This window comes from Calypte anna, chromosome 5A (genome assembly GCF_003957555.1).
Source record: "Calypte anna isolate BGI_N300 chromosome 5A, bCalAnn1_v1.p, whole genome shotgun sequence".
NCBI classification, from domain to species: domain Eukaryota; kingdom Metazoa; phylum Chordata; class Aves; order Apodiformes; family Trochilidae; genus Calypte; species Calypte anna.
The window spans coordinates 17,952,837-17,967,696 of NC_044251.1; the positions used below are offsets into that span (position 1 = coordinate 17,952,837).

The 14,860-nt window shown below is 38.5% G+C and overlaps 1 protein-coding gene across 3 annotated transcripts in view; it reads right to left on the bottom strand.

Annotated features, from left to right (window-relative positions):
• The window catches only part of BAZ1A (bromodomain adjacent to zinc finger domain 1A), a 65,338-nt gene that overhangs the window by 25,674 nt on the left and 24,804 nt on the right, over nucleotides 1–14,860 (bottom strand). For all 3 annotated transcript variants that reach the window (XM_030451938.1, XM_030451937.1, XM_030451939.1), the window contains exons 5-12: nucleotides 13,060–13,161; nucleotides 12,428–12,515; nucleotides 10,513–10,647; nucleotides 9,733–9,835; nucleotides 5,118–5,284; nucleotides 4,212–4,307; nucleotides 2,299–2,437; nucleotides 1,712–1,858 (exon numbers count right to left, since the gene is read on the bottom strand). In XM_030451938.1, the coding sequence (XP_030307798.1) occupies nucleotides 1,712–1,858; nucleotides 2,299–2,437; nucleotides 4,212–4,307; nucleotides 5,118–5,284; nucleotides 9,733–9,835; nucleotides 10,513–10,647; nucleotides 12,428–12,515; nucleotides 13,060–13,161 (977 nt within the window). The remainder of the gene's footprint in view (nucleotides 1–1,711; nucleotides 1,859–2,298; nucleotides 2,438–4,211; nucleotides 4,308–5,117; nucleotides 5,285–9,732; nucleotides 9,836–10,512; nucleotides 10,648–12,427; nucleotides 12,516–13,059; nucleotides 13,162–14,860) is intronic.

Here is a 14,860-nt window from a genome sequence, read left to right on the forward strand (position 1 = left end):
AGAAAAGGAGTTCAAAAGCAAGTAAAATATAATTGATACAGTGCCCTGCCCACAGCTCTGCTAAAATAATGTGAAACAGCAGATTTTTCAATTGCCAGTCCTACATAGTGAAATTAAAATATGGGAGTTACAGCACATTTTTTCTGATCAGTCTTATGAATAATAAAGAATCTAATCAACTATTCTATGATTACCTGGTAAGGCAATCCTTCCTTCTATTGCCCAAGCAATGCTCTCAGTAGTTAAAAGATCCAGATTATTATATGCAATAGTAACTAAAATCCAGTATTTGTTAACACCATGTCAAATCTGTAACTCTGTTCAATTAAGAGCAGCCTCTATTGCTAAAGACAGTGCTCATATTTGTATGTATATGAAGACATTTTACAGATTAGACATAAAACTTAAGCATGAGAATACACATTGTCTTCAGGGGAGGAATTAAAGGAACCTTCCTGTTCCTCACTCAGCTGTCTCACTGGGGAACCACAAGATTTACCTGACCTCAAATGGGAGTGCTCTTATGGTTCTATCTACCTCTAATGCAATTAAGACTAGCAGGAAGAGTCAAAGCTTTTTTAACTTGTCAGCAAACCTGGCAGTCCATTAAACACAGGACACACTGGACAACAGCAGTGCAGCAACAGTTGCCTTCCCCTTCCACCAAGCATTGCAGAAGGCAAAAAAACCTGGATGAAATCTTAACCTCAGCTTCAAAACAAAGAAGGTACATGCAACAGCAACTGTTTAAAATATTTTCAAGGCTTCCACTCTGGTGCTTCTTTCTACCTCCTAAGTTACACCAATGCCCTATTTTGCGTGACCATCCCTAGATACCCGATGAGCATAACAAAATAGTCAAATCAGTTCTCTGATCCACATCAAGGTTTCATAAATGTATTAGCTGAAAAATATGAGAGAAGCAGCTTGAAAGGGCACTTAAAACAAAGAATACTTTAAGTTTGTGTTATTGACAAACTCTTTACAAATCATTCTACTTAGCATCAGTAAGACCTGACAGACAGAACACTCTTCAGAATGAAGCTCAGAGCACTCTCAGACCATGGATCAAACCTGAGTTGCCTGAACACAGAACAGAAAGTCTATTAAGGATGAAATGCATATGTAATGTGGAAAAAAACCCTACACTTCTTTCTGATTAGTGGTCAGCATACAGCAAATGCCTCTGGAAACATGGGCAACTCCAGTGAAGACAGAATGACTGAGATCTCTTACTGAAAGAAACAGAGACATGGTAGCACCTAGGCTGGGGAGTTTTAGTTTTTAATGTAGTTCGTTTGAGAACTTTTTTTTTTTTTTTTTTTTGTAATCACTACAGATAAAGACCTTTGAGAAGATTTAGGAAAATGTCTTGTTTCCTGACCCTCAGGAGAAACATCGAACAGTGCTGAAGGAAAAGGAAGCAGTGATGAGTTTCCCTCACTTCCAAATCATAAGCAGTGCTGTTACAAGCTTATTATGCATTGCAGGATACAACTATAGTAACAATGAACTTGATTTTTCCCTATTCCACCCAGGCCCAAGCAGTTTAAAGCTTTCATTTCAGATAAAAGAGAACTATCAAGTCCATTTACATATAATATCCATGCATAATAAGACAAGGTTAAACAAAGGAATGCCATAAGTCATGCAGCTTAAAGTTAATTCCAGTGGAATTTAAGTTTTTCAGCAGAAAAATTAAGGATCTGACCTTTGGTCTCAGCATCAGCTATTTGATCTTTGGCCACTTCCTCTTCCTCTTCGGCCATTGCCTGAAAGATGGCAGTCAGGAAGAAAAACAGCAATTCACATAGTGGGCCTTCAGTGTCATTTCCTACAAGAGCTTCCTCTAAAACTTCTGTGAATAAAGTTTAAGAAGGGTCACTTTTGCCGCAAAAGTGGAAAACAATTATGTACTGAAGAATGAATACATTTTTTTTTCTTCAGCTATGATAACCAAGTTACTTTTCCATATTTTACTGCAAATATTGCTAAGGCGATGCTGTCAGAAAGAGTGCTGACAAAAAATTATTTTCTCAATATATAACTGCAAGAGTAAAGTACAACTTGACATTTTAATAAGTAGATTAACAACTTCTACATTGCAATTAATCTTGAGTAAGAAGTTGACTGTGAAGAGAAAACTGGACTGATAAGCACATGTAAGCACTAACATAATAAAGCAACACAGAAAATTCTGCAACACTGGTACTTGGGTGCACTGAAGATGTTTGTTTGGTTGGTAGGAGTAGAGACACCACAAAACAGCAGCACCTTGCCACATAAATGACAACTTGCCTAGAGTCACTCCTTCAGGAAATTCATCTTGAAGATCAAAAAGTTCCCCAAAGGCATACAAAAACTCTAAAACCATCAGAGCATCACCAAAGATCTCAGGAGGAAGTCTTGTCTTCACTGGCATTGGGACAGGAAGTTCCTGAAATAAAATGAGACAACATAATGTATTTTGTTTCTGCTGAATACACAAGTGATTAAAACTAAACAGCCCATGATCCTAAGGAGTCTATCTGCTAGGTTTCTTTATGTTTTACTGAAAACAGTTCTGCAAGACACAGACTCAATTAACACAGTAATATCTGTGGTAGTGCCTACTTAAAAAAACAGAGCATGCAACTTGTAGGTAACTCTTTTGAGATAAAAGCTTATTGATATTAACACATTTGAATAATTTTTTATCTTTGTTTAGTGGAACTCAAATCCACCAGAAGTTAAGAACAATGTTTGCTTTAGATCTGTGTTATTTCACAAGACTTTGGCTTTAAGTCTGCTGGAACTGTGCAGACAAGCCAAAATAAACATATTCTTAAAAAGTTACTCATTATTGCTTGCAAAGACAAGCAACACATTTGCATAAAAACACACCCGTTTAATACTAGGATACGCATGATCATGTCTAGTGACTGAGAGTTCTGGTATTTGGGTTTCTGCATTGGTAAGGCAGTTATGATAGCTGAAGAGGACATTGTAAAGGTAGTGATGTAACCATGTAACAAGACAACTTAACAGAGACACTAATCACAGATGACAGCATCTAACGCTATGTTTGACTTTCAAAATAATCTCCTGATGTAACTCTTTGAGACTTGTCTTCACTTTATGTTTCTTAGCAGAGCAAAGGAATTTCCAGCAGGATGCTCATTTCCACAAAGGAGGTGCTTAACAAACATTAGTGAGAAGAATTCCAAATACTATGCTTTCAGAAGAACATAGTTTAAGTATTTCATGGATTTCCTGAGAAGGGAACTTTTTTTTTTTTTTTTTTAAAAAAAAAAAGCAGTCCATGGGTGGATCTTGCTTCCTCACCATAACTCATCATTATTCATATTCTTTTCAATTTTCACCGCAGTGATGATACTGCTCTTTCCCACCCCTCCCTTTCCCAGCTGAAGTACAGCAGCATGGTTTTGCACAGCTTCCTCCCATTTTGACAATGATTTTCAGTTTTTTCTCCCTTCTAGACACAGCTAAGAGTTTTCACGCTCATCTTCAAGAGCTTATACAGCTCTCCTTGCAAATATATTAAATTTTCAGTCCTCCCAACTAGTGCTATCACTTCAATTCATTCAACACTCTCTTTTATTCCCACTTTTTGCTAACTCCTGGCAAAATTAATCAGAAAAAAATGTACATAAATGTATAACACTAGACCATCTTCCATTACCTGTAGCCACACTACACTCTTGTTTAGAACACTGATTTCTTTGGAAGGTAAATCCTTACTACTTTATCTAGATTTCCAGGATCATTCAGAAGGAACCTTGACAAGCAAAGATAGCGATAGAGTTGAAACTTGAAGAACACCACAGGGAGTAACAAGCTCGTGTCTTTTGTCCTTTCTATATTTTGCAACCAAAACTGAAATCTTTTCAGTAACTCAGGTTTACTCTGGGAGAGCTCATGGTGTATATATAACAGAAAACTCAGGCACACTTGATACCCTCCGCTTAGTAAGCTCCGTGCTTTAAAAATACATCTGTTCCACATTAAGACTGAGAACAGGCTGTAAAGTTTTTCTGGAGAGTGAAAATGCAGATAATTCTATTTGCCTCACCACGGGGAAATATCACATGACTGCAAGTGATTCACAACCCCTACCTTTCAGATCAGACATAGATCTGCCTCTCCATTAGGGAATCTGTTTTGGGGACACGGTAAAGTACAGGCTTGAACTACTCCAAACTCAATCATACCTTAAGATCATCACACTCCATATCTTCTCTAGGCTTACTCCACTGTTTCAGATATTCCACATATTTTCTTTTTTCTTCACGCAGTTTCTCTCTTTCCTGAAAAAGAGAATCACACTGTATATAATGTACAGTCGGACTGCCCTATTTCTCTGTAATTGCACCGCTTACTATTTCAACCACACTGAAAAATAGAACATTTTTAATTACAATGAAACAACCTAGTATTTTTTACTTTGTATAAAGATATTAGCAAAAATGTTTAGAAAAACAGTTTTAGATATGGGGCTTTGTTAGGGTTTGCTTGGTTTTTGTAAATGGAAGTAGCTAAGGAAAATTATCTAAAATAAGGACATCGATGAAAGCTGCCACAAAAAAACCAAAACAAAACCAAAAAAAACCCAAAACAGAACAAAAACCCAAACCATAAAAATAGATCATGGATGTGACTGTGGTAAAATATAGTGGAATAAATAATTTCTTCCAATTAAAAGTGACAAAATGTTACTTAGCAATTTCCATCCATAGAGAACCCACAAGGAAACATGCAACCATTTAATACACTGTGAATCTGATGCAATACAGTGACTTTACCACTTTGGTAGAAAATAATAATTAGATCAAAAATTGTCATGCATTATTGTCAAAAGAAACCAAAACAAACCTCATCACATTACTTCAGAATTAAGTTCAAAGTGAACTTTTGTGAACTAAAATTATAATATAGAGGATATTATCCAGAAACACAAATCCATTATCATATCTTGTGAATGTCTGTTCTTCTAGACTGCATTTCTATGAACTGAAAAGTTAATGGAAGATAACTTGAAGCACATAACTAGGATATAAGTGAAATAGAAACCCACTGTACTACTTGTATATCAAACAGATTTACTGAAAATGCATTACTTTTTCCTTTTCTATTTTGAGTCTCTCTTTCTCTTCTTTCTTCTTCATCCTTTCTTCTTCCACAATCTTCTTCAATTCTTCTCTCTTTTTTTCTTTATCTTCTTTCTCCTTTTTCTTAGCTTCTATAGCATTTGCCTTCTCACGTTTTAATTTAGCTTTTTCAAAAGCTACAAAGGAAAAAACAAATCAAAATTACATATACTTCATAAAATGTTCATTTTGTTTAACCATGCTAAATCTTATCTTTTTACAATTACCACATGTAAAAATGTTATGAAGACATTTGAATTGTTTCTATGCCAACCAGAAATTCAATCACTTGAGAGTTCTTTAGAGAATCCGAATTTTAAGACAAAGTACTATGCATGTTTTACAAAGTTGTCATCACTGTAAAATACACAAGTTTATTACTTGTTTATTGGTTTCTATCAAGTCACATATAAAGATGAGAAATTATTCCAACTGCAAATAATTACAGCAATGTATGTAGTAATGCTTGCTTAATAAAAGCATGTCATAACTAGGTGTGGCATATAACCACTAAGTATTTGTGACAGAATCATACAATGGTTTGGGTTGGAAGGGACCATAAAGATCACCTAGTTACAACCCCCTAGCATAAGCAGGGACACCTCCCACCAGACCAGGTTGCTCAAAGCCCCATCCAACCTGGCCTCAAACACTTCCAGGGAGGGGGCAGCCACAACTTCCCTGGGCAGCCTGTTCCAGTGTCTCACCACCCTCAAAGGAAAGAACTTCTTTCTATATATCTGATCTAAACCTATTCCAGTTTAAAACCATTACCCCTTGTCCTATCACAGCATGTCCTTATAAAAGAACTTCCTCCCCAGCTTTCCTGGAGGCCCCCTTCAAGGACTGAAAGCTGCTATAAAGTCTTCCTGGAGCCTTCTCTTCTCCAGGCTGAACAACCTTAACTTTTCCTGCCTGACTTCATAGAAGAGGTGCTCCAGCCCTCGGACCATCTTCATGGCCCTCCTCTGGACTCATTTCAATAGCTCCATGTCCTTCCTGTGTTGGGGGCTCCAGAACTGGACATGGTACTGCAGGTGGGGTCTCATGAGAGCAGAGTAGAGAGGGAGAATCACCTCCCTTGACCTGCTGGCCATGCTTCTTTTGATGCAGCCCAGGACACGGTTGCCTTTCTGGGCTGCAAGCATGCATTGCTGGCTCATGTGTGAGTGTCTCATTGACCAACATCCCAAGTTATTTTCCTCAGAGCTGTTCCCAATCCATTTTCTGTTCAACCTGTGATTGTTCTTGAGATTGCCCCAACCCATGTGCAGGACTTTGCAATTGGATGTGCTGAACTTCATGAGGTTGGCCTCACTTCCCTCCAGCATGTTGACCATACCACACAGATTGGTGTTGTCACCAAACTTGCTGAGGCTGCACTCAATCCCACTGTCTATGTGGCTGACAAAGATATTAAACAACACTGGTCCCAGCACCAACCGTTGAGTAATGCCACTCATCACTGGTCTCTATCTGGATATCAAGCCATTGATCACAACTTTTTGAGCGTGATTGTCCAGCCTGTTCCTTATCTAGAGTGGTACATCCATCAAATTAATGTATTTCCAATTTAGAGACCAGAATGTTGTGTGGGACAGTGTTGAATGCTTTGCACAAATTGAGAAAGATTACATCAGTTGCTTTTCCCTTCTCCAGACATGCTGTGACCCCATTGTAAAAACGCCACAGAATTTGTGAAGCACTAATTGCTCTTTGTGAAGCCATACTCATTGCTACCAACTACCACTGAGTTTTCCGTGTGCCTTAGCAGAGCCTTCAGAAGGATCTGCTCCATGATCTTGCAGAGCACAGAGGTAAAACTGACTGGCCTATATTTCCCTGGGTCTTCCTTTTTTCCCTTTTTGGAAAAGGGGTGTTTATTTCCCCTTTCCAATCAGTGGAAACATCAGCCTGCCACAACTTTTCAAATATGATGGACAATAGCTTTGCAACTTCATCCACCCATTTGCTTAGGAGCCATGGATCAGCCTCATCAGGTTCCATGGACTTGTGAACTTTTAGAAGGTCATGAACCTGCTCTTCTACAGTGGGTGGATATTTCTTCTCTCAGTCGTTGAATTTGCCTTCTGCAACTTAGGTGAGAGTCCTTGCTGGTGAAGACAGAGGTAAAAATGTAATAAAAAACCTCAGCCTTCTCCATATTCCACATGACCAGTCCTCCTGTTTCCTTCTGGAGAGGGTCCACATTTTCCTGTGTCTTCCTTTGAGCCCCAGCATACCTCAGAATTTTTTCTTGTTACCCTTGATGTCCCTGGCCAGGACTATCAGGGCTTTAGCTTTCCTGCTAAACCTGCTCAGACAATCTCTTTGTACCCCTCCCAGGCTACCCGTCCTTGTTTGCACCTCTGTAGGCTTTCTTTTTACATCTAAATGTTGTCCAGGAGCTTCATGTTCATCCATGCAGGTCTCGTGACATTCTTGTCTGCTGCCTTCCTTGTTGGAACTCATCTCTCCTGGGCCTGGAGGAGGTGATCCTTCAATACTGACCAACTTTCTTGGACTCCTCTCACCTCCAGGGCTTTATCCCATGGTACCATATCAAGCAGATCCTTGAACAGGTCAAAGTCTGCTCTCCTGAAGTCCAGGGAAGTGAGCTTACTTCACACCCTCCTTGTTGCCCTAATAATCCTGAATTCCACCACTTCGTGCTCACTGCAGCCAAAGCTGCACCAGCCCATCCTTGCCAGTGAGAATAAGGTCCACCTTTTCCTCTGAGTTCCTCCACCACTTAGAGAAGAAAAATGTCATCAATGCATTCTGGGAACTTCCTGGATGGCTGATACCTTAATCTGTGTTGTTCAGCAGATGCTGGGGTGGCTGAAATTTTCCATCAGGACTAGGGCCTGAGCATGAAGCTGCTCCTATCTGTCTACAGAGTGCTTCATCCACTTGGTCTTCCTGGTCAGGTAGCCTTTAGCAGCTCCCCACTATGGTACCACTTGCCCCTGTCTTTCCTTCAACCCTGACCCATAAATCTCTGTCAGCTCCTCATCCATCTTCAGATGGATCTCCATGCACCCCAGCTGGTCATTGATGAGGAAGGGCAACACCTCCTCCTCTGTCACCTGTGCTTCCTAAAGAGCTTGTACCTATCAATTCCCATGCTCCAGTTGTAGGAGTCATCCCACCACATCTCAGTGATGCCAATAACATCCTAGCCCTGCAGGCACGCTCATGGCTGCAACTCCTCCTGTTTGTTTTCCATGCTGCACGTATTTGCATAGAGGCATTTAAGTTGGGCCCCAGTTGAAGCTGTCCTGCTGGCTAGGCTAGGATTACATTTTCCTGCATTTCACGTGCTCTCCTGCTGGCCTATGATCCTTGAAAAGTGGAAACCTTAAAATAAGTGATCTTTCAATATTTAATTATTACTTAAAAGTCAACATGTCTGAAACCTACATAGGATTTCAGCACGTCTTGTGCAAGTTTTATTTCTGCTATACAGTTTAAGCTGAACTGGGTAATAATTGGAAACAAATTATTATAATTAAATAAAATTTAATCATACATTTTATTCAATTAAAATAACTGTAATAACAATTATTACAAATTTTTGTAATAAATGTTATTACTTGAGGAGATGCAGAATTCTTTGTAGCTGCCTGCAGAAAAATAGCAGGATACAAATTTCCACTTTCTGTGGACAATGTCTATCAACCCACACACAGATTACCAAATAAAAGGCGATCAGAGGGCTTAACATTTTAATAAAATAAGCCAGAAAGCTAGAATCACAAGTTAAAAAAAAAAAAAAAAAAAGAATAAAAAAGCAACCTACTTCCATTAGCAAGTGGTTGGCACTCAAAAAAGATTACATTTTCATATAAAATTCTGAAAATGGACTAGGCTGCTTTTATAGATAGCTACTACACATACAGCAGTGGCTCTCTCTCACTCAACACAAGAAGTTCCCTTGTCCTCTACATACTGAGACAATTTTTTAAGTACTTAGTGATTTCCAACCTTTCCACATAATTAAGAAAGTATTACAGCAGTGCTTTGTAAGAGACTTCATGGATGTCAGTAATTGTCATTCCAACTGAACTTTATTTAAAGGTAAAATGTTTTTACTGTAAGTAATCCTGCAGAACTTGTAGACAATACTTTAACTATCCATGCATGCACATCTTCAGAAAGACTCAGGAGTACCCTAAGACTATTACAAGCTTAGAAAGCATTTAGTTCTTACATTTTTTGGATTTTCCTCATACTGAGTGATTTGTGGTAAATGTTTTGATATACCTTCAGCTAGTATAATTTACATCTGACTTCAAAATCCAAACTTCTGCAAAACTTTATTTTCCTCTTTATCTGAGATAGAAATCAAGAGCTGGATTGCAAGCTTCCTATATTTCCTCAGTTAAGTTAAGTAAAATAAACAAAATTGTTCAGGAAACAACCATTCTAATGACTATAAGGAGCACCTTACAATAGTGTTGTTGCAGTGTACTCATTACATTTTCCCTTTGAAAGGTACAACCCCAAAAATACTCTAATTATGGCTTGCTCTCAGACCTGCAAAAACTGGTTCTACTAGTAATAGGACTAAACCTTAACTTACCCACAGCTTGTGTATCTTCTTTGTGCTTCTGGAACTTTGTCTTTTCCTTTGTTACTTTACTTTTGTTTCCTGGAGTATTTTGTTTAGCAGTAATCTCATCCTCCTGATGAAGAAATTGGAGGGGGAGTGTAAAAAAGAACATAATATCTACAGTGAAATGACTAGCAACAGATATTCCCAATTTCTCAACAGTTCTCTAAAACAAGAATAAAACAAGCTGCCAGTGTTTCCCACAAACATACTAAGTATACCAAGATCCTGTCTAATGGGGAGAGGGTGGGAGGGGGAAATGTATGGGAAGAAAATCCAAACCTAAAACTTTTGCTTCCAGCTTTCTTTTTAAATAAAGTGGTTTAGAGCACTAAGCTTCACTGTGTTTAAATACAGGTAAGTGACATAACTGTGTCTGAGGGCAAGTGGCATAATAGTATCTAAGAATATAAATTTAAGTTTTTTCCAAAATTAATCATTCCCAAAAGGGACAAGTATTCTACGTGCCTTCACAACACACCAGAAAGCTAGTTTCTCAGTGGGATAACAGAAATACGAAAGAAAAACAAGTACAGAACATATCAGATATGGTCCCTTTTCCCATCTTAACTATAAAGCAATCTACTTTAATAGCAATTACGTAGTATATCCCAATTCATCTTTAAATACAAAACCCAAAACATTATCAATATTTCATTCCAACTGTTCTGAAAGTTCAGAGAACGGAGGAACTTAAAGACCATGATAAGGTGTCTTTATCTGGAATGAAATAAAAATGTTATTACTTACAAGACTAGCAGATGCCCTCTTTGGAGGTCTCCCTCGCCGCCTGCTTGCAGGACTGAAGATAAATGTGGGTGGGTCATCAGGAAAGAAGCAGGAGAAATTCTGTTCTGCTAAATTATATTTTGCAATTGACGTTGCCTTAGAAAGAAAGATGAAAACAGGTATTTACTGTGTGATTCTTTTCATAAATATAAGCTAATTAATGAATTGTTAATTCACACAAACAATAGAAGTAACTAGAGTCACAACTGGTTCACTTAGCATAAGAAGTAAAATTCTGAAACAGTTGAGTTAAGCCACCAAGTGGATAACATTGTAAGCAGCTCACATTTGAAAACAGAATTTGGCCTCTTTTGTTAAGATGATTTTTTTTAATTGATGCCTTTTAGCAAACACAGCTGGTTCACTAAACCCAAAGCTACTGAAATGTTTTTGAGAAGGACTTTTGACAGAGAAAACTAACGGGAGGATCACACAAATCTCTTATCCTACTTAAATGTTTCTGAAGAAGGATAATTTTTTACTTTTTTCCTTCTGAACGTATTAAGTTTCTCTTCAAGTCTCTACCTGGTGGCTTCAAGAAGTTATATTGAGTTATAGGTATGAGGATACAAAGGAGACACTAAAAATAAGACAGGTTCCCGTAAACTGATAAAATGCAAGACAAACAACAAAAAGCCCAAAGAGAAGATGACAAAAGCACACATACACAGAATATAACAATTTTCCTGAGGCACCAGAAAGCATGTCTAATAGATCCCTAGACTCAACAACACTGTATTATCTCAAGGACAACATGATTGCTAACAAGTCCAAGGAATGGGGTGGTTTATCCCTTTCAGCTCTATTTTCTTCTATCACTATCTCTTTTAGAGAGATAGACTTGGAAGTTACAAACTTTTTCAGAATTTAGTTTCTTTTGTTACTCTCCACAACTTTTAGATGCAAGATTCTCATTGATGCTCTCCTCTCTCAAAGCTCTCCTGTGCAGAATGATCAGCTCTACCGCTGTATGAGGATTCCTCTTACACACCAAAAATAAGACATAACACATAATAAAAAAGCATGCTTTCTGAAAACAAGATGAAGATAAGAAGGATTACAGGGTCAAGGCTGCAATTTGCAGTGAGTTCAGGATCTCCTGTGGCACAGCAAGAAAGGCAGGGAAAATTACTGCCTACTTGCTAAGTGTGAGAAAAGATGTTCAACTCCTTGAGCGCAAGGAATCAAAAATTCTCACAGTCACAGGCTAAGATGAATCTGAACTTGTACCATATACCCCCACATAAAATGACAAAAACATCTTAATATCTGCAACACCTAAGGCCTCATCAAAAGCCCATTCAAGCCACCTGAACCCTCTGGTACTCCTGTCTCACTGAAGAACTGGGGACTGAATCCAACTTAAAATATTTTCCCACTCAAAGCATTCTAACAAAATAACACTAACTTACTGTACCAAAACAGAAATAGTTATTTTTTTATTTGACTTAGAAATACCATCTGCACAACTTGAAGAATGAAAACAACTGGTGTGGTAGACTAAGCAAAAATATGTTTTAATATGTAACACTTTCTAGGTAAAAGCTTCAGTTCTTATTTTGGGGAACCTTCCAAACTGGTCAATAAAGAAGAAATTAGATGTAGAGAAAACTACCACCAGGTTTACAAGCTGTCATGGTCTTTAATGCTGGGCTGGCAATTAATGGAAAGGTTAAGCAAAACAAACAAACAAACAAACAAACAACTTTTTTTTTAGAAGAAGTTGCAGTATTCACTGTTTTATTTTGGAAAAGTCAAATGCAAAAGGATAATTTGATGCAGTTTTAAAAAGAAGCTCTGAGCAGCTAGCAGACAAGAGCAAAAAAACACTTGAATAGGGTCGATATTCTATCACAAATTATTCCTTCTTATTTACCTTAGTCTTAATAATTCCATCATGTGGTTCACAGTGTTGTTTCAGAAAAAGTTTAAGCTTATCACGAGAAAAGAGATGTTTCCTCCGGCTGTATTAGGAAAGAAAGGCAGCATTATCAACTAATTCTTTAATTATTGTTTAAGTACAGCTGAATATACATGCAAGAACACATGTAACAGATCATATAATTGACTTTTTTTCCATTTTCATAATTATTAATTACACCCTTACTATTGTAACTAACATCCATTCTTTGCAACCACAATTTAATTAATAGATTCCTTACGAAGGAGACAAAACTCAGGTAATACTCAAAACAGTAGAGATTTGCATCCTCACTTGTTTTTAAGATCCTTTTGTTTGCCTTTTATATGGGCAGACAAAATCCACAACCTATTCATCCCCACTAGATCCTCCAAACATTCCTCGCCATCTGAGTAGCTTTTAAAATCCCCAACTGGGGTGGTAAGGCACCGAAGGCTTCAGCCAGCAAGTGAGGGGTAGAATTCACACCCTACTTGGTCAGGCTGTGGCATTCCTTGCTGCAGGACAGGCTATTTTATATTAAAAACATTTTGCAAACAACTCACAAAATCAAAGCACAGTATTAACTTTCATATACTAATTTTTACCTTAGTTGAGATGCTTTAACAATAACAGTTTCATATAGGTCTTTTTTAATAGGTTGAACTTTGTATTTGAACAAAGAAGGATCAATTATGGCTTTCTTCTCCCTAAAATTAAAAAAAAAATATATAACATTAACTATAATAACAAAACATCCATCTTTTCCTGTACACACTTCATATACTTTGCACCTACAAAATGGACATCTTAAAAATACCCAGTCATATTTAGTACAGGTGGTAACTTCTACTGGTACCAAAGAGGCCCTATTTAATTCTACCAACCTTTCTGCCACTACATTTAGACCTGCCACAGAGCCAGTAAAATTGCATAGAACAGAAAATGGGATCAGGGACGCTGGTTTTCTTAACACGGAGATGGGAAATGAGAAGGGAAGGAAGAACAGATCAGGAGACAAGTAACAAGACATTTATGTCCCTCATAAAATCATCTCCTTAATACTGTCAGTACTTGTGATGGCAGTAGGAAGACAAGAAAAAGAAGAAAATTATTATGAGGAAAAAGTCTAAAAGCCATAGTTAAATAAAATGAGTAAGAATAGTAACCACAGACCTACAGGTCACATTTAAAAGTTAATAAAACCCAGAACAATTTTTGAAATACCAGTTCAGGAAAAGCATCCTCATTGGCAACATTCTGAAAATAGCAGGAATCATAAAACAATGCGTCTATACCTTAAAATAAATGCTTATCAAATTACAGTTTGTTTTTCCTTCCTGAAGAACAGTTCCCTTTTATACCCATCAGCTACAGAGAACTAGATCTTTCCCCCCATGGAAAATATTCCTTCAGTTTTAACGTAACCAGAACTGTTTTTCTTACCCCTCTTCCTAGAAGAATAACTATCCAGGTCGGGTGTGCTACCACTCCTTTAAAAAACAGAGAGGGGGTTTTGCCATATACAATTTAATTTAAATAGTTTGGTATACAAATATTTATAATTTATATAGCATGGCTCACTTCATGAACAGAGTTAGACTACTGAGATTTTCATTTAATTATCACTGAATCATCATGGTTGGAAAAAACCTTCAAGATCATTAAAAAGTCCAACCATTAGCCCTACACCTCCATAACCACTGTCTCCTGAAGCACCATGTCTACCCGTTTTATTAACCCCCCCAGGGACAGTGACTCCACCACCTCCATGGGCAGCCTGTTCTAATGCTTCACCGTTTTTGGTGAAGAATTTTTTCCCAATACCCAATCTGAACCTCCCCTGGCACAACTTGAACCCATCACCTCTTGCCCTATCACTACTCAGGGGGGAGAAGAGGCCAACACCCACCTCACTACAGCCTCCTTTCAGGTAGATGCTGAGGGCAATGAGGTCTCCCCTCATCATCCTCTTCTCCAGGATGCACAGCCCCAGCTCCTACAGCCCCTCCTCACAAGACCTGTTCTCCAGACCCCTCATCAGCCTCACTGCCCTTCTCTGCACCCTCTCCAGAACCTCAATGTCCTTCCTATACTGTGGTGCCCAGAACTGCACACAGTACTCAGGGTACAGCCTCACCAAGGCTGAGTACGAGGGTAAGGTCACCTCTTGTCCTGCTGGTCACACTGCTCCTGATGCAGGCCAGGATGCCATTGGCCTTCTTGGCCACCTGGGCACACTGCTGGCTCATGTTCAGCTGCTGTCAACCAGTACCCCCAGGTCCCTCTCTGCTGGGCAGCTCTCCAGCCACTCCTCCCCAAGCCTGGAGCACGGCTGGGGGTTGCTGTGGCTGAAGGGCAGGACCTGTTTTGGCCTTGTTGAAACTCATACAAATGGCCTTGGCCCCT